The sequence below is a fragment of the Cupressus sempervirens genome, chromosome 11, assembly GCF_028749045.1.
Source record: "Cupressus sempervirens isolate cs-2001-9-10 chromosome 11, ASM2874904v1, whole genome shotgun sequence".
In the NCBI taxonomy this organism is placed as follows: Eukaryota; Viridiplantae; Streptophyta; class Pinopsida; order Cupressales; family Cupressaceae; genus Cupressus; species Cupressus sempervirens.
In genome coordinates this window covers 363075108-363096176 of record NC_143128.1, presented here as the reverse complement: position 1 = coordinate 363096176, position 21069 = coordinate 363075108, and the positions used below count along the sequence as shown (strand labels likewise).

At 35.8% G+C, this 21069-nt stretch overlaps 1 protein-coding gene across 1 annotated transcript in view; it reads right to left on the bottom strand.

Annotated features, from left to right (window-relative positions):
- Window positions 1-12038: 12038 nt before the first annotated feature.
- Window positions 12039-21069, bottom strand: part of LOC149529574 (uncharacterized) — a 38152-nt gene continuing 29121 nt past the window's right edge. The window contains exon 3 of the mRNA XM_089811914.1: window positions 12039-12522. Coding sequence (XP_089668040.1) covers window positions 12456-12522 — 67 coding nt within the window. The 3' untranslated portion in view covers window positions 12039-12455. The remainder of the gene's footprint in view (window positions 12523-21069) is intronic.

The window sequence follows — 21069 nt, the reverse complement described above, 5'->3', positions numbered from 1 at the left end:
GGTATTTCAAATTTGATAGTATAAAATTAAATCTTGATATTGAGTTGATGTATATACCCATGACTACCTTCTTTTGAGGCTTAGAAATTGTACAACTTTAATATATTATTTAATGTTTGACATCCCAATTAAAGAGTTCATTTGAATTGTACAATATTTGAAATATTTTGTTTTTTGCAAATACACTAGTAATTGGAGTCATCTTCTTGGCAAGACAACAAAAACTTGTAGGTTAAAGGAAAATGAGATTAATTGATAAGAGGAAGTACATGTGTGTCATTATTATAAAATAAAGAATTAGCAGAATTTGAAAAGCATTGTAAAAGTAACTTTACATACTTGAAATTGTATTGAGCATTTCTTGTGTATGAACACCTTTGAATTCAACAAATGTCAACCTGCATAAAAGAGTAACGAATTACTTAGAAAGTCCTAAAAAGAAACCAATAAAGGAAAAAATGAATAGTTTTAGAATGTCAAACATTACCATTTTCTATAGAATTAGCTTCATAGATATGGTTTGCATGTGAGAGTGAGTGCAAACATGCCTCTTCTTTCTTTCTAATAATATTGTACAGGTTTTTTTGCATCTTACAAAAGTGGTCAAACGAGAAGGCTCTATACAAACACCTTGGATGGATTTGACTCTTGAGATTGCTATGAAGGTGAGGCATTGACTTTCAGTTAGACTTATACCAACTATTGCCCTACCTAGGGTAAGACCTTGTGATTTGTGTATAGTGAAAGCCCAAGTTGTGGCGAGGTGCATTTGTGCATGATTGCCTTAGGATATGGGTTGTATTGGGATGGTTCTTGGGTTTCTAGGATCCCAAGGTGGTCCAGTGTAGCTATTGAACTCTATAGTAACATATGAAGGCAACAAAGGAAATTTAGAGCCCACTGGATACACTATATCTTTTACCTCTCCAAGAGATCCATTAACAACAATCCAAAGGTTTGTTATGAGCATACCACGTTGAAGTTTACATAATAATACTTCTTTAAATAGTTGGTCATCATCAACAGATTCCTCAAGTCTACGATGTGCAAAGTGCAATAGGGACATTTAGTTCTTTTAGCATTTTTTTGTTGTGGAGTGAAACTTGTTCATTAGTAGCAAACAAATGTGTTATGTGGTCAAACACAAGGTGTTCATTTGGAGTGAGATTCTTGTTTGTGGGAGTCATTAACAACTCCCAATCATGTAGTAGCGATTTTGCGTTGCGCATATTTTGTAGTGCTTGGCGATATTGTTTCCAATATCATCACCTTCCTGCCTAAATATTATTTCCAATGTTACAATTGTATTAGAATTGTGCCACAATTTTTTTGCATTAGAGTGAAATGTATAAATCAGTTTATCCATAACAGGAGGAAGTTGGGCTAGGTCTCCAATGAGAATCATTGACATGCCACCAAAGCAAAGTTGGTGTTTTTGGGATATAGCTTCACGTAGTCTGGAATCAATTTTTTGTATTAGTTTGGGACCTATGAAGGTCATCTCATGTATTAAAATGTATTGAATATTTTTCATGTCTTCTTGGTATTTTGTCAATGCTTGTCCTGTAGTGATTTCATTTCTCAAATTGGAATTTGGAGGGTTGCATGTATGGTTGATGCATGGATATTGAAAGCTCTAATGCCAATTGGTGCAAGAGCAAGGAGTGGGTTTATAGCGGTGAGCATTGAATTGTGTAGTGCATTTCGTATGCAGCTAGCAAGGTACAATTTTTCAATTCCTGCAGTTCCTTGTATGATCGTGTATAAAGGTTGAATGGAGAAATTAGATGCAGAGTGGTTTGTAATGATAGAAAGTGCAATTTTCTAATGATGTGATAAATTGTAGTTGTTTGCAGAGTGAGAGGTAGAAGATTCAAGAATTGATCCAACCATCTTGTTTCTATGTATAAATTGAATGGCATGGTCGTGCAAATTCAAAGGAACATTATGGTCTTCCCATGGATGTTTGTTGTCAAAGTCACATTTTCCCAACATGTCAAGATCATTTAAGGTAGAACTATTGGCAAGGCCCAACTGGGACAAAAACTCTCCCTCATTCATTTGCAATGAATCATGTATATCAATGTCACCATCTGATTCATTATCCTCTTCTTGGACATCTTCATCGTGATCAGTGTGGTCCACATGCCAAACATTATACCTTTTTTTCATTTAATTGATTCCAATGTCTAATAATGTCGTCTTTGTTTTGATTAGGTAAAAATAGGTTTTCAAAGGACCCGAAACTTTGTACATCAAATCTAAAAATATGACAATATAAGGCCCAAATACAACAGTGTGAGTCACCAAACAAAGAAAGGGAACAACCAACAAATTTCCCCCACAACGGACATCAATCCTCAATAAGGGAGCTTAAGATTTAAAACTTCCCTTGTAGGATTGCAAATTCTTATCTAGAGGAGGGATGGAGTACTTAGATTTCTTTCATTTTACTGCTGTCCATCCATCCTCTAGCTTAGTTGCATCGTTTTTCCAATCCCCTAAAGAAACAAAAGAATTCACATGGCAGACCGGAGAAGAAGTATCATCCAACAAAACACTCTCCCTAGGAGAGGCCAATTTGAGCGAACCCAAATCCAAAACATTATGTACAACAGGTCTAGAGACAACAGACTAAAAAGGGTCATCATTCAGGACAACAGGATCAACAGTCTGGGAAGCAAGAGCCTCCTCCAAAACTGGTTGATCCAAAACATCAAGAGTAGTATCCCTGAACCATCAAAAGCAAGAGACCCCTCAGCAACTTGCTCCCGAATAGAAGAAGATTTAGTAACAATGTAATGCTTATCAAGGACACTCGCCCACCAGGTAGGTGTTCGCTTTGATCTTGCCTTATCAAAAGAACAATGAGCTGACACATGGCCAGTCATATGACATTTCCTGCATTGGAAGGGGAGACCTTCATAATCTAGAACTTGAGTCCAGATACCTCGCGGGGAACCCAGGAAAATCTTCTCAAGGAGACCCTTAGAGACATCCATCTCAACAAGGATGCATGCAAACGTCAAATGAAGAACATCAAAGGTTGTCGAATCTACAATCTGAAAATCCCCAAGAGCCCCCCCAATAGATTCCAAAACAAAATCCAACCAGAGATGCATGGGAAGATTCAGAAGCCTAACCCAAACAGGGATCTTATTGAAAGATTTTGTAAGTGGGTCAAAATCCTTATGCCAAGGTTAGCATGGGAGGAGAAAACCTCTGCAATTTTGAGAATTTCATCAACTGTATCAGAATCTATCAAAACCCGAAGGGGTTTAGTCACACTCACAGGAGTAGCCTCACGTTTCTAAAGAACGACCAGCAAAAGGGACAGACTTATGAAGGTCTGCCTCAAAAGCAGTGACATCCACGTAAGAGGCTGGTCTAGCAGACCTCGACCCCCCGGGCCCAAACACAGCAGAAATCCCTAACGCTGACCCAACACACGTAGCCTTCACCACAAGAGAAGCGGCCGCACCAAACCCAACAACAAAGGAAGGAGAGGGAAACACAACACCCCTTACCACACCCTCCACACCCGGCTTGACAGCATCAAAGGAACCCGTGACAGGAGCAGACAAGCCAATTTGAAATCACCCTTGGGCGAGAACAGGAACGCGAGCGGGAGACATTGAGAAACAACCAATTAATCAATATGTTGAGAAAGAAATAATGTCGTCTTTGTTGTTGTGGCTACTAAGCGTACTTTTATCTCTAAAAATAACATACTTTTATCTCTTTTTAACTTAAATTCAAATTTTCAATTGGCAACTTTAAAGAGTGAGTGGAATCTTTTTTCCATTTATATATTTTTTTTTCAATTTTTAAAGTTTGTTCATAGTAAACTCTTGAACTTGAAATTTAGTTATTATTAATATATGTATATATGTATATATATTTTCCTTCGATCAAATATTTATATGGTAAAAATACTTATTCAAACTTTTGTAATTAATTTTAAGAGTAAATGTTTTATGAATTTTTTTTAGAAATGTATCAAGTTATAATGTGTTAGTGAATTCAAATTTTCAAAAAATTGAATTAAATTAATGTGAGCATTACTCAAATTTAATTTGTAATCAAACATCAATCATATTCACAAGAAAAGCAAATAATCTTACAATTCTAAATTAAGAATTTATTATTATTTACTCCAAACTAAATAACAAAACCATGTAAAATTTCATAGTGTGTAGTGAATCATTCTTAATGTGAACACATTCATGAGGTAGATTATTTGAAAATCCATTTCATATTGGTCGAAAAAGAAGATTAATTTCTCTGTTTTGAACTTAAATTCAAAATTTTAGTTACCAAATTTAGAAAGTGATTGGAATCTTTCTTCAAATTATAACTTCTTTTAAAATTCTTCAAATTTGTTTCATAGTGAAATCTTGAACTCTCAATTTAATAATTGTTCGTTTAAACCATTTTTGGGGGAGTCAAAAACAATAATTGTGTAATTAAGTTATTTCAAAGGGAGAAATAGTACAAGCGAGTAACAGAATCGGGAATAATTTGAATGGATGGAACAGAAACAACGAGCACTAGGAGCAAAAATAATTCAAAGGAAGACATGGCGAGTATAAGCATTAGGAAATAGGAAGAATTACAAAGGGCAGAAAGTGTCCCTCCAAAATCCAAAAGTGACTTGTAACAATCCAGCATGGTCGATTGAGTGGCAAAGTTGTAGCGTGTAATCCAGAGAGATATCGAAGTGCCTGGCGCTTCCACGCCCAAACAAAGGGCCATCTGTAACCCTGATGAAGGGTCCATTTTACCCTCATTCGCCCATTACAAAATTTCAACATGATGATCATTGTTCGTTTACTTTAATTACATAATTGCTAAACAATAAGGGTCTTTGCGCTGGAAGTAAAGTTTAATCCGCTCATTGAATACATGGCAAAGTGCTTTTGGCGGAATCGAAAAATGTTAATTTTAAGGCAAGGATAAGTTGGGATAAAGAAAGCTTGCAGCAAGCGCCTTTAATTATAGCGGTTATCGAGCATCGCGTTGGACTGCCCTTTTTCTTCCAAGCGTGAAGCGGAGGGGTTTAATCATTATTGTTGTTGTTTACTCTTCTGCTTCTACTTCTTCGGAAGCGCCGACAGATTGGATATTAATTTATTATTTAATATTAATTTAAAATTATAAACTCACTGTTTTGTAAATTTAAGAATTAATAAATTAAAATATTCACCCATTCTATCGGCTGCATAGCCAATTGGTACTACTCCTGGTGACTACAATTCACAGAATTTTTTACGGAGCCGCACTCGTTGACGAACCGACCGGTGCAGGGAGTCAACCAACAAGGGGTCAAGACACCTGTCGGGCTGACCCTAGGAACGTCCGCTACTACTGGACCAGTAGTATGCCGCCATCCAAGAAGAGAAACATGTTCACGCATATTTTTCCTGCACTGCTGTGCCACGTCATCTCGCCCGCCGCCATGCTTTCTGCATTGTTGTGCCACGTCTTCTCTCCCACATTATCTGTTCACCGTATGCCACATCATCTCGTATACCACTTCATCTTGTGGTACTGCAAATACAAACAGACTCTAGGTGAAATAAACTGATCACTATTTAAAGATCAACTATGCAGCCCAAACAGTTATCTGAACACAAAGCTGTCAAATCATGGATCGATTCATTAAGATCAGATATGGTTGTGACTGCTACTTGTCGTTACTATTACAAATTGAAGAATGTATCTCTGGCTGTCACTACTACTTGTCATTATTACTTCAGATTGAAGAATGTATCTTTGTTGAATTAACTCTCCAAGTACAAATTCAATGCATGTAGTTCATGTAGCTCTATTCAACCAAACCTGTCAACTCTCCTTTTACATTAATAAACATGTAGACATAAAAAAAAATAGTCAAGTGAATTCTTATCAAAGATTGGACACAATATCCCAATTCAAGTTTAAACATAAATGATGAAAGATCTAGTTAAAACTAAATGTTTCTTCAAATCATTCTAGGGGCATTAGAATTCTAATTGAACACGATAACAAGTTTTAACATAAATGATGAAAAAATTGGTTTAAAATAAATCTTTATTCAAATCATTCGGGGCATTAGAATTCGAATCGAACACGATATCAATCATGATGACAGATTGTGGTAAAAAGAAATTTACTTTTAATCATTCAACACAATTAAGATTACATAGCCTGAAACCATTTTCCATTCAACACAAATAAAATTACATACCCTGAAACCATTTACACGAGTCAAAAACTATTTATCGGCTGTCATTTTTCGACATGAGTCAAATTTCAATCACAAGCAACCTCAAAGGAAAAGCCTATTGGTTAAATATTTATTACAGTGACTGTGTAATTGTCAAGTCATATGTTGTGATGGTTAAGTAGTTGTGTTCTTGTCATTAAGATTCAAAACCCACAAGGGATTAGGCCCCCCATTTGTGCCCTCACTAGTTCAAAGCTTCGGTCAAAGTGTTTACCCCTCTTCGAAAAAAAACCATGTAATCACAATTATACACGTAAAGCTTCGGTCAAAGTGTTTACCCCTCTTCAAAAAAAAAACTATGTAATCACAATTATACACGTAACAATATAATAACATTTGTTATCATATTAAGTATTAAACACTTATGACCCAACTTTGTGAACTAGTGAGCCCACAAATATCAAACTCACCCCATACTTCAGTTGTTCAAACTTGTGAGGTCAACAACCCAATAAAGGTACAAGCAAAGTGGCCCAAAAGAGATTTGAACCTGCTACAAGTAAGAAGACTACATGATATTAAGTATTAATTATTATATATTTAATTTATCTATAATAAGTGTAATATAATTATTTCATGAATATATATTAAAAATAATAATATTATATAAGATATTATTGTCTTTTATTATCTAAATGAGTGAATTAAAGCTATACATTTCACCTTGATATTTATAATTGTATATAATTTTTAAATTATTATTACAAAAAATTAAGTGACTTTATTACTCATTGCATTCTCAAAAGAAATAAGACAAACTAGTCACTATTATGTATTATGTAATAGTGGAATCATAGCAAATATTTTTTAAATTCTTGCTTCTTTTTCCTTTTTTTTTTTTTTTTTTTTAATTAGACTGCAGGGATCGGGTGCAGCACGGCCCCCCCTATAAACTGTAGTGCGCCGGGTAAACTTTTTAATGTGATCGGTAGCGCTGGTGCGACACGCCCACCGTACCACGGAGATGGGGGAGACTAGAACCCGTGACCAACCCCTTGCAACAAGAAAGATTTAGCCAACCGAGCTAGGGCCCCCACCCCTTAATTCTTGCTTCTTATTAGTAGATGTTTTGACTTTTACAAGAGTGACATCATGCTAATAATAGTGACTGTAGAACACTATTAGCTAGTAGAATAATAGATAAAAAGTAATGTATTTATTTATATCAATAGATGTTTTGACTTTTAAAAGGGTGACATCATGCTAATAATAATAAGACTGTAACACACAATTAGCTAGTAGAATAATAGATAACAATAATGTATTTAAAATAAATTTGAAAAATATAAACTCCAAGAAATTTGGTGAGCATATTTTAATTTTGGATGTTCATATTTTAATATCGATTGATGCTTTGACATTTGATTGATTCTAGGTGAATGCATATGTAATCATACCTATGACAGGAACTAATCACTAAAGCCTTTAGCACCCACCACGGAGTACGTAAACAGGATTAAGTAATCACTCTAATGGAGTCGATGACCATTTTGGTCCTTATAATCCTGTTCTAAAGCACAACATGAAATGAATTGCGGAAGATTAGAAAGGCATGCTGCTTGTAAATTCAAGAAAAAATAGAACACGTTCTGCCTGTAAATTCAAGAAAAAATATGTACACTAATGAATTGTTTCTAGAAAGTTAAATAAAATAAAATTACAGCAAGAAAGAAACAGTTGTACTTCCAATGTGGAAAAGTCAGTCTGGCAGAGCAAATTTTACACTTTCAAGGCACACAGAAGCTGAGGAATCCATGCTACAAATTTCTGCAGCTACAAATATGATTGCTCGTCACCCACAAAAAGAGCTCCACCTTCAACTTGCCTACAACTAGTTAATCTTAATTCAATTATCAGCAAGGACACTCCATTCAGTAGGTGACCAAAACAATGACAGAGACAATCGTCTAGCTTCTCCATTGCTTTGCAGAAATAATATTGGTCCTCCTGCTTACACTGCTACCTTGCTTCCAGAGCAAGAAAGGCATTTTCAAAATTCTTAGTGATGGTAGTCAATGCCAAAATGAACTTATCTTTCAACTTTCACAATAACATGTAAATTTTGGATGTTGCATATTACTATGTTGCAGTGCAGCGACATGTGGCCATTGGTGGGAAGTGCGGTCAGTTCCATCGTCTTGCTTCAGATTCAATTATTAATTGGGCCACTATACATGAAACACTTCAAATTCTCTACACTAACTAAAGATGATCACATTTTGTTTGCACAAATCTTACATGCTAAAAATGATGATAATGAGCCTTTGAAAAGATTCATTGCAATTTAATCAGCTGGTCATTAGGATTAATGTCACTTTAAAACCTCCTTTCAAGATTCTTCTAATTTGTTCCATAAATACTCACACCAAGTATTGTCTTTTTCCTCAAAACAAGTCAGACAAACGATTGATTGAAGCTGAAGAGCACGCACTGAAATGATGGAAGAAAATATGATCACCAGTAGAAAGATTAGAAGGAAATTCTCCACAAATTCACTGTTTAGCTGATCCTTTGTTACAAAGAGTACCTATTCACTAGACTCAACTACCTTTGAAGTGGTATTTCCAGCAAAATACGACCAATAACAAGTCATGTTTCCAGTTTATTCTATTAAGCCAGCAATTAAAAGGCCTCCACTGAAATATTATTACTATATTTTCTATGATACAAATGCCCGTAATGGAAGTTCATGTTTGGAGATGAGATTTGATTCTTCCCTTTGCAGGGTATGAAGCAACAAGGTCAAGTATTGCTCCATGCCAAGTAGACAAACCCAATCGCAACTGTACAACAGGTTTTCATAAAAGTTGAACCACAATATGAAGTGGTGATTAATCTCAATTATTATTCACTTGTGTCCACTCCTGCACAATACTGAAAGCACAAACGATAAAAAAGAGGAGAGGCAAACAGAATGCCGCTGAAAATATCTCATGATCTTATCATTTCAGGTTACTAACGAACTGGAGTTATTCATGATCCAAGCTAATATTGATATTGTTGGCTACATGAAAACTAGGGTGAATTTCTCAGTTGGACTATTTTTAAGATCATTTAAATTAGCTTAATCAAATAGTATAAGTATGTTCAAAATGATCTTTCTTCTTCATTGAATATGAAAAAATGGTAAAAATCTTTTTGAAGTAGCCCCCTCTTTTACACCAAGAAACCAAAAGATAACAGGACAAACAAACAAAAATATCTACTATCACAAGGTTAGACAAAAGGAACAGACATGCTGCAGCAAAGCCACTACACAACATAGACAAGATAGCAACACTGCAAACTACTACCCATGGGACTGAATCATAAGGACCAAAACTGCCTCCCATTCAAAGAAAAGGTGGAAATAACATGCTTGAAAAGGCAAATAATCCCTGTAACTAGAACTTCATATGAAGAGACAGGGCTTAGTATATACATGATAATGTCGGATGAGGAGAGCAACTAGAAAGCATTGAATTCTTTCAGAAAAGAGCAAGAAAAATAGTGCATATGAATCATGTAAAACTTGTTTGTACTAGTGACACTTCAGAGGATGAGGCATTGTTGTTGGGCCTCAAGACTGATCAAAACATCAAGTGTGGAAGAACATACGAAATTGAATAAAAGAGCAGTTGAACTTAAGAATTGCCTAAGACATCACTATGAGATGTTAGGCATTCAGCATTGCATATATCCTAGAGGAAGAAAACGATAGAATACAGGAACTTGTTGCAGTGTCTCTTTTTATGCTATATTTACAGTTCCAACAAATGCATTCATAATTGAAAATTGAAATGATCTATAGCCCAGCAATGCTGAACAACTCAGAGAACTGGTAAATTTAAGCATTTGGAAAAATCACACGACATCATTGGTTTACTCTTTGAGTCGTTCTTCCGCGCATCAAGATTCGTTGACACAAATATCAAAATCTAGTAATGTTGAGTCAAGGATCATTCAATTGAAAGGTATTATGATTCTAAAAGGCCTAGCATCTCTTTAAAATATCTTTAACAAGCATGATAGGTATCAACTCACAATTAAATACATTTGCATACTGAACTGATTGATATTGGGATTTAAAATGAAACTATAATAGTGGATCTGAAGAGCTTATTTTATTTATCTTTCAGCCATATTGTTTTCTTGGGCCATAATAAGACTCCTGCTTGGAAAAACAAATGAACGAAGCAATGTGTACGTAAGTGATGAGAAAATTCTTACATTAATTTTCCTTATCTTTTCAAAAGAGATCTTGCAATCAAACCACAAAAATGAGAGTGGCATTTATTAATAGAGTACCCTCCAAAATGTAAATGCATAAAAGTGTGATTCAATATCATGCACTCTAAGATTGCAACCATTTGGCCAGGTAAAGCACAATATTGAATACAATAATATTTTCAGTAAGTTTACCTTATTTTAGGCGTGTTCCTGTCAGAGAAGTAGAAGGATATCTTTTCCAACAAACTTACTGAGACTTGCAACTAGCCTAGTATTGGAAACTCGAGCAAGTTGGACATGAACTTTTACCCATTTCTAACACTTCTCTCATGTCTTTGGACTTGAACCCAGCCCTGTTCATTGAAGCACATCACAACCAGCATGTTGGATCCCATATTTTATGCATTTCCAACACTTTTATCATATCTCATAGGATATCAACCTGGGGCTTTGTAATGAAAGTCACACTGCTGTTACAACTTGAGCTCCCCTATCAATAATTGACTAAAATTTAAAATCAAATATGTTATACTAATGGACTACTTTTAAGGTAGTTGGGTATTCCTAACTTTTGCATATGACCTTACCTGTCGAAAAGGGTAAAATGCATTCACTTGATGCCTGTGATTGGTGCATAAACAATTTAAAGACAATAAAGGCTGAAATAGGGACCTTATCAATAACAGACAACAAACCACACCTAGATTGGCATTAACCAATAGAGACAATGCAACTAACAAGCAAGCCTCTATGCTCAACTCAGTCATCTTATTAAATACTTGCCACATTTCTTCTATGTTTTAGCAAGGCCCACATAACTCAACTTGCCTGCATTACCTTGTCAATAGGAAATATGGGCTGATTAGGCTCTGCCACATAACTTTGAAATTTTCTGCCTGTGGCAAATGGAAGTAGAATCTAAGCTCTCTCCAACTCAAAGAACCATATCATGACAAGATGTTCAAGATTGACCCAAGTATCTAACTCTGTAAGACAAGATGCAACACTAAGTCACAATGATAAAACTCAGTACAACAAATAAATAGACATTCAAGGAAATAAAGTTAGTGTGCCTTAACTTCTTGTTAAGTGATAATAGATGTTAATCATGAATTTGAACAACTGGGATACTTTGCACATGTAGATCACTTAAGGTAAACTCTTAAACCAATTTGGTTAGTTTCCATAGCATTCTGTTATATTTCTTCTATATTGTAACCTACTAATTCTCCGCACGTAGGTTCAAGAATTGTTCCATATCATATTCTATATGTTTTGCTTGGAAATTTGTTAATGTGCCACTAATATTGTGCTAGTTCAGATTTGTAACATTAGGTTGAGAGTCACTATGTTTGACTGAATCCTGCAAATTCAACAGGGTACTTTATCAAACATGATAGAACAAACTTATGGTCTATCAAACTGAATTTATTAAGGAAAAATAAAAGCTCCTATCAATAAATAAGGTTGAATTTAACTCATGGAAGCATAGAGTAAACTAATCGAATTAAAGTCATTTTCAAAGGAATAAAGAAAAAGGTGTAAACAGTGACAACATATGTGAGATATAAAACTAACATTATTTATTACATGTTTCGTTTCCAGATGGAAAATGAATTAATGGCAATATAGCTCAATTATTTAGCATGCTTCTATATTTTTGAATGGTTAGGCATTCAGTATCCCAATGTTCCCAGCAGCAAAGCATACATAATTTCTGTACATATACAATAAAGGCCATGGAAATAAATGGGGTACTTAAGTAGAATATCAACTTCGGCCAACAAAGCTAACTTTCAATACCATCAGTTATAAAAGAAAAACTACTTACACAACAAGAACAGAACAAGACCTCCTCTAGCCCTCCAGGTAATTCTTCAATACAAAGATTCAATAATAGTTCCTATTATTGGTCCTCTTTCATAAATCACCCCTCATATTGATGAATTGCTTCCACATCTGGTACACGATCCCAAATTTAAACAATGACACAAGCACAAGCTTGTGAATCATCTTCACCATCATCATCTGAGTCGCTCGAGTCACTAGACACAATGTCACACACATCAATCTTTGATGAACATATGTTTAATAAATAGTAAATAACAAAAACAAACTCCTTAAATCAATAATCAAACTCTTTAAAATGTGAAGTCATTTTCTAAAAATAACAGTATTAAAAACTAGAGTAATTGAGCAAAGAAAGATTCAAATTTCAGCTCAGTTTAAATTGTATTACAGACTTTCTTCCCTTCTATAAAAAATGGCAAGAAAATATCATCGTTCTCCTTTAAATGATGTGGATCAAGACAATGGCAAATGGATGAGATAAGCAAGCAAGCAATGGTTAATTACAAAAACTGTTTAGACATGTTATGAAAGCAATCCTATTGCTGAAGGAGATCCAAGGGCATAACTAAGTCTATAATTTTGTTCAAGGCAATTTAATTGAGGCTTCAACTCTATTTTTATTTATTTATTATTTTCTTTATACTCTCCAAGATAGGTAGACGATGGCAACACGTTAAAGGGATGGAGATTTTCCTTCCCAAAAAATAATGCATTGAAAAGGGACATTGATTAAAATAATATTAAAAAGTTAATATTTGAAACAAAAGTATAAAAATATCTCTTAAAAATTGCAATTTTTTATTCACATAAACAATTTGTCAAGTTGCTATATATGTGCAAGATCCAAGCTGGCCAGCATATTCCCCAAGATCAGTTGACCATAACCATAGTAGCATTACTCAGAATTAAGATTCAATCAGCAAACCCAAATTATGAAACAACCCAAATTAAAGCCTTTGTGGGCAGAAGCACCTTCATAAACCATTCACCTCTTATACTTCCTCTGGCAGCATCTTGTTCGTGGTAGTTAAAATGGGGGTAGATGCATTTCTATAGTTTTTCTATGTTGGGGACCTTGGGGGGCCTTGCATTTAGACTAAATTTCAGGTTTCAACTTTTTTGCAAAATAAGGTTGTTTTTAAAATGAAGCACAGACATCTTGCCATCTCTAGGATAGTTGAGGGATGCTTGCATGTCCCCAAGCCAACCACAGGATGACAAGGAGTTCCCATATGCACCATAGCATCCCTAGCACTGCAAGGCCATCCCAAGCATGACCCCATTTGCTAATGATGCCCAAAGGAGTAATGTGTAGGACATGTTGTATGTGTCCCACCTTCCCCAAGATATTCCCATTACCCAATATGTGGGTCTGACCCCCTGTATGCATCCTTGACAAACTCTCAATTTAATCAAAGAAATGATTTACAGTGATCAAATTCAAAATGAACTTAAGATTAGACTACGCTGCTATATTCAATTATTATCGGATAGTAGGTTCTTGAATGAGACAAAGCTTCTCACAATCATCAAAGTCAAACTCAACCCTCAAGTTGTGCTCAAGAAATTGACTTGGTAATAAGAGGCTATCGATAAGAGCTAGAACACATAGAGCGTTTGTAAGTCAATCCTTGTGAGTCCTAAGTGGTAATAAAATATCCCCAACGCAATATACTTTATATCGGTGCCACAGGAAACTTGTTCATATAAAGATGACAGGATGAGATTATGGAACCACTTTGTTCTCCTATCATGTCTGCAGATGCACCAAAATCAACATATTTTACAAGATTGTTAGACATACAAAACTGAGTCTCTATAGCATACAAGAATTCTTCTTCATCACAATCAACTTTGGAAGCAATACTGAAGAGTTGCTTATCTCCATTTTTTTCCCAAAAGGATATTTGTTCTTATCACTGTCAGAATACTTTGGTGGCTACTTTGTTGACTAGATTAACTATTGACAAAGATATTCTACCAACATTCCTAGAGAGTGTGTCCCTTCTTCCCACAGATGAGACCTTTCCTTCTTTGTGGATTAATTTTCTTGTTTGGATTTGGATGAACCTAATGGACTACGCTAACATTCAGGTTGCTTTCCCTTCTAAGATACGAGGGCCTAATTGTCTGATAAGTCTAAAATCTCACCATGAATTGACTCTTCTTGGTGAACCAAATTCACCCACTCCTCAAAAGACGATTTTTCCCTAGCCACATTTAAATTTGTGGCATACACATGAAAGATAGGGCACAGTGCTCTCAAGAGCATGGATAAAAAATTCATCTGACACAGTTTCCCTAATGCTTGCAGTTATGTTCCAATCTATACAACTAGTCTGAAGTTCTGAACAAATTCTCCACTTGTTTATTTCACCACTTTGAATTTGCAAGCAATGTAGCAGACATTGCAAATGAAGTATCCAATTCTTATTTATGGAATGATATACTGCCATGTAGCAATCCCAAGCCTCTTTAGCAATTGTAGCCATTCAGATGTAATGGTTGAACCTCATAAAAAAGCCAAAAAGGATTATCAGTTTGGCCCATTAATTGACATTATCATACCAATGATACACAACTCCAGCTTGTGCAGGTCTAGTGATTTGTTCAACGCACTCATAAAAGAAAAAGGTGTTTGTAAACACCATGTAAGTATAATGAACTTGTAGACATCAAATATAAAAATATATTCATTCAAAATTCCAATTCAGGCGCCAGGGATAGGTCCTATGCACTCATTTTATGAAAGGTACATCAGCAGGTTCTGTTTTCAAATTTTGCCATCTATTATTCAACAACCCATTGTAACTGTCTTTTTCCAGCGGCCTACTCGTGAGTATGAAACCTGTCCATTGGCAGATTTTAGGTAGGCTAAAAATCCTACTCCACTGGGCTAATCCTACATCAAGGATTGCAACTATTCTGAACAAATATTTTGATATTTTGCAAGGTTGTCGTACTGTTGGAAATCCATCATCAAGGGACTGATCTACTAAGGAACCTGTTCACCAGTCCCCATTTATTGTTGGGAAGGAGTGGCTAGCAATTATCTGCACAGAATTGTGCAGAATAAAGACAGCAGTAATTTTAGAGTATGCACAGGGAAAACAAGGTGCAGCAATCGAAGGCAAATCAGTCCACATTCAGAACTGAACTAGAAACCTACCCTGGGTGGTGTAAGGGACTTAATTGAGGGAAGTGATAGCAAAATACTAAGTTCTAGGTCCCCAGCAGGGCGGGTTAGCTAATATACTTCAAACACCCAAAATCCAACCAAGGCACTGAGTGGTACTGGGAGTGACTGTCTCTAATCCCAAGGTGGCACAAGTAAATCTCCATCAAGCATTTTCAAGGAAGTAGGAATTGGAGAGATCTACGCTCTTACCTACATATCGCCATTTACCACCAAAAAGATAACTGCAACTATTTGAGGGTTCAGAAAGAAATTTATAAGTTGCACCGAACCAGCATTGTAGCCTTGTGATCAGAAATTCAACCAAGGCACCAAGTGGTACTAGGAGTAACTAGGTCAACCCAAGGTGGCCCAAGTAATCTCCATTGAGCATTTCCAAGGAACATAGATTGTGAATGTAGGCTTTGGAGAGATCTAGGATATTTTCCACATACCACCAAAAAGATAACTACAAATATTCGAGGGTTAGGAGAAATTTTTAAAAGTTGCACCAAACCAGCATTGTAGCGTTGTGACCAGAAATGCTATGTACAAGTTTTGTTGAGCCAGATCATACCCTAGGTGTGCCAAAAATTGGCCATAATTTTGGATCTGAAGATCCCATCTGCTCCTGTGTAGGATAGCCCATTATTTTCAAGCATTATATACACTGCATGTAGTACTGTACTGCAGCATAAACTAACCAGAAAGAAGGCTACCACACTATATTGTTTGCAAGATACATATTCATTAAATACACTAATTTCCTGGATGCATTTGATGAGTAATATTGTCATAGTTCTTTCCAGATTCACAAATTGTCATTATGTGTTAGAATTTTTTAACGTGATAAATAGGAAAGTAACAGTTCAGGTTTGATTTGATTTAATTGAGTTCCTATGAGAAAATCCTAGGACCATTTTGTGTTGGCATCATATGAATGACGGAGATTGGTTGCACAGCATGCATACCAATGAGTTTCTATATGATGGTGTACAAATAGATTGGAGGATAGATGGGGCTGACATGACAACTTTGTGATTCTGTATGAGCGCACGGTATGGTTTTCCTATCTTTGGAAAGCTGGTTGTTGCAGGACTCTTGCTTTGTATATCAGTTTATAGTCTCAAGGTTAAAATCCTGGTTTGAAATGGAGAACTAACCACCAGTGCATCATGAAGGGGTCCAATTGTCCCAGGGCTACATTACAGATTGATGTTTGCAAGTTACATTTGCCTGTTGCAATCCAGTTTCACAAGGTTTTGTCAAAATTGGTTTGGTAAAATAGGCTCTAATGGATGCTCATCACAGAAATGCAATCATTCGCGGCGATTTAAACTCCAAACTTGTTCACCTACTCCTAAAGTAGAGATTCATTTATGACTTCTTCAAGTCTTTCTTTCATATCAGTTCTTAAGAATGTCAGTTTAGCATGTTAGTGTGGAAGCGGGTCAAGATGTGCAAGCCATAGCAGTTGAAGGGGTTGGTTCAGTTTGTTCAGATTCAGTATAAACATCCAGAATAATCTGAGGCTTAACTAGTAAGCTATTGTCCAAAAGAGTTCTAATATTATAAAACGACATCAACAGTGATGATGACAATTATGCTTGCTTGCTGGTCTCAATATTCTCCAATTCTTCTACATGTAACTTCATAAAGGATGCAGGCCATGAGTTGTACAGAGCTAGAGAAGGCCCGCAATGGATGGATCCTTATTTGGTTTTCTGAGCAAAAAAGTCCCTTGTTTGTTAAAATTAGATGAGAAAAACAGCAGAACATGTGACATTGTGGACGTTCTACAACATCATGTTTTCCAGCGTTTAGAAGTTGGCAGTTCCTATTTTAATACTAGTTAGTTTTACCATTTAGATAACATTCCTGTAGTGCAATAACAGAGTAGATCAAGGTAATCCATAAAAGAAAAAGAAACAAAATAGTTCCTTCCTAAAGAACGAGAAATTATATTATCCACAAATGACCAAAAGTAGGTTGATGGGATTAAAGATTACAGCAGTTAACAACAGAATCTTTCAGGGATCGACGCACTAAAAGTACATAAGACAAAATAAAGCCCTGTTCCGCTAACAACTCGTGAAGTAGTAGGCTTCTATGTGAAGTAGCATTGATTGATCAGTACCATGATGTACAATCACAATGTGCCAATCATGCAGGTGTAGCAAACACTATTGGACTTGACAATCATAAGCTGCAGATCATCTAGACCCCTTTTGAATCCAAGGGTTCAATGGGTGTTTGTTGGGTCATGTCATTCAAGGTTTAGTTTTTTATATAAGTAACATTTAGAATGGGATGTGCATCACCTTGTCACATAATCCCTTAAAAATCAGCAAAGGTGATATTTGTTGGTATTCTAGTAACATGTCTTATAATCAAGAGATAATTACATCCCAAAAGGCTGTTGGGTAGTTTAGGGTGTTAGGAGAGGTCCCTTATAAAGACCTTTCTAGTCAATGTAATATTAACCCTGATGTAATATAATTTTGTGTCATTGTCTTCATCATTTATCATGGAAATTTTGTTGTTTGAATATGTTCTCGATTGTAGTAGAGCATTGAACTAAGGATCTAACCATTTTTAATGGAGCATGAGCCATAGAATGTAACTCTCGAGTCCAAATCCTCTTAATATGAGCCCATTCAATGGGCCCCAAGCTACGTTCTTAAACCTTTAAACCATATAAAAATATCGATGGTCATAATAAAAAATCGACATTTGAGATGTCCTAGAAGTGGATCTCAAAACATAAATATTCCAATACTAAAACAGAAGTGTACCCCTTGCAAAGATAAACTTGAGAGGCAGACTTCATGCTTAGCTATACCAGAAAATTGGACACCAAGGTAAGTGTAAGTTGATATGATAAGATCCCCTCTGTACCAAAATGTCATGTCCACCATTTTGAAACCCTAATTGTGATATCGCCATCCTTTTCGCATCATGTCAACCAAGTGTTTCAATTCTGTGAAATCTTTGGAGGGACAAAACTACAATAATGAATTAAAAGGGTATCACCATAGGTTGGAGAAATAATCCAATGTGAAAGGAGTTGAAGGTCAAAATAAGCATGAGAGATGGCAAAATTACAATGATCCTACCATCGTATGGTAATACTAAGTCTCCAATACTTCCCAAGGATAAGGAAGAGACACCATTCATGACCCATAAACAATGGATAGTGAACTCAACTACCGTTATCATCTTATGGTGGTATAAAAAAATTAAGAGCATTGTTCAGATAGTCGATGACCATAAGGGGGAATGTGTGACTAGTATATTCTAAACTGTTCAGCAAATAAATATTAAACCGACACATAATCTGTAGATGTATAGGTATCGACTAACACATCAGTGATAGAAGAAATCAACAACGGCAATATTGAGGTCGAGTCAATAAAGAGACTATTGCAAGCAACAATTTAATAATCATGAATGAGTAAGAGTGATGTAATAGATTTGAGAAGTCCACTAGAGATCGCTAAATATCTTACTAATAAGAATATTGAGATACCAATATATTATAAGTATTTGGCAGAGGACCTCATGGTCAAATGCATCCTTGCAGAGCATGAAAACCATGTATACACTTATAACATCAATGTCATCACTAATGATGATAAGGATAATTAGGTAGACAGCAGCTAATATCGATTTAGCATCTTGACCGATAGAAAGTTTAAAAGACTGCTGTTCACAGAAAATATAAGCTATTTACCAATTATATGAATGGGTGTGTGGAAAGGATATGATTATATAAACCTCAAGATAAGGAAGAGGTCTGTTTAGTAATGATTATGAAGGGACATGAGATGCCCCAAGCATACAATATAAGAGGACATTCACCTTTACTAAATTCGGCATCGAAGGATCGGGATTAGATATATGTTTGGTATTCCTTAAATAAGGAAGGAAATAAAATTCATATTTATCGGCTGGCAAGCACAGTGTACTTATAACATCAACATCATCATCTAATATTATAAGGATCATTGACAGACAATATGATGCAGAGCAGGAGTAGAAATGACCACAATGTCTCAAATAACTACTTGGAAGAACCTTGGAGTCATCACACAACAGACTTCCTTCATAAACCACCCTTATTCCTTGTAGCCCTCAAAATGGGCCTGTATCTCCATAATTTTTGGAGCAAACTTGATAATCAAAATAAAAACACTGTTTTAGATACCTTTTGGCCCTTACTACACATACTTGTCAATGAGATAGGGTTATGTTGTACTGATTGGATCAAATTCTGACTGTCCCAGTTGGAATTAGGCAAAATGAACATTTAAGCTTATAGACAGCTTTGGTTTGTTGTCTCCAAAAGGGTGTTTAAGCAATGTTTTGGCCTAGACAGGGTTCACGAACATCTCACAATGGTCCAATCCACTTTTGGTTTGATGCAATGCAAATTAGTCCTTCACATCTAGCATTTTCAGCTTTATTCATGAAGATATCAGACATTCGTGACTTCACCACATGCATAAACTTCCATCCCTGTTCCTGCAACTTTAGCATGTGGAAGAGTACATTTGTAAAGACCATTCCACCAAGTTTCAGATGAGTCCTAAGATGGATAAGGAAATGTATTTTCAATACCTTGAGTGAAAAGTCTCGAGATGGGTATGAGTATGCATTCCCAAACTTTGAGGAGCCTGCTTATAGATGGTTTCCAAGCACCCAATGACAAGTAATTCCCCATTGTCCCTATGAGAAGTAAGGAATTGGGCATAAGCATGCTAACCACCAAAGTTAAATGAATCATTCATTCTTGGTTAGTTTAATCGGATCTAAATGCATAGAGATGTATGGAAATTGGCAGCCTCCTAAAAGAGGGACATCCCTTGGTATCAAAGCTTCTATCCTGCCATCTTGTGAAGCCGAAGTTAATGCAATATAGCCAAAGAGCACTAAGAGCCTTAGAAAGGGAAAGACAACCAGTAGCAAATCCTAACCCCACTCAAGAGTCAAAACAATAACATGGGTGGAGGTGGAACCATGGGAAAATGATTTGGAACATTCATGGTGATGACAACCAAGAGTAAACAAAAGAACAAGCCAAGTACTTATGCAGGCCTTACAAAGCATGGGTAATTCAATTAATAGTTTTAAAACCGATTCCTCAAATGCGAGACACATATGGTCAAATTATTCATAAAATAATAGTATACCCTCTATATCTATGATACCAAAACCCTCTTGCCTATCAAGAGATGATTTCATGGAGTCTAGACCATCTTAATATGAGCCCATTCAACAACCTCGAAGCTAAGTCCAAAAACCTTCAAACCAAATAAAACTATAGGCTTGAAGATTGTATCCAAAACCTGCAATTTAGAGATGTCCTAGAAGTGGATCTCAAAACATAAACATTTTGATACCAAAAGAGAGATATCCCTTGCAAAGGTGCAAGTCAGAGGCGGACTTCGTACTTACATGTACCAAGAAATCTAACCCCAAAGTATGTGTAAGTTAATGTGATAAGTTCCCCCTTTGTACCGAGAAGTCATGACCCCGTTTTGAAACCCTAATTGTGATAAACCCA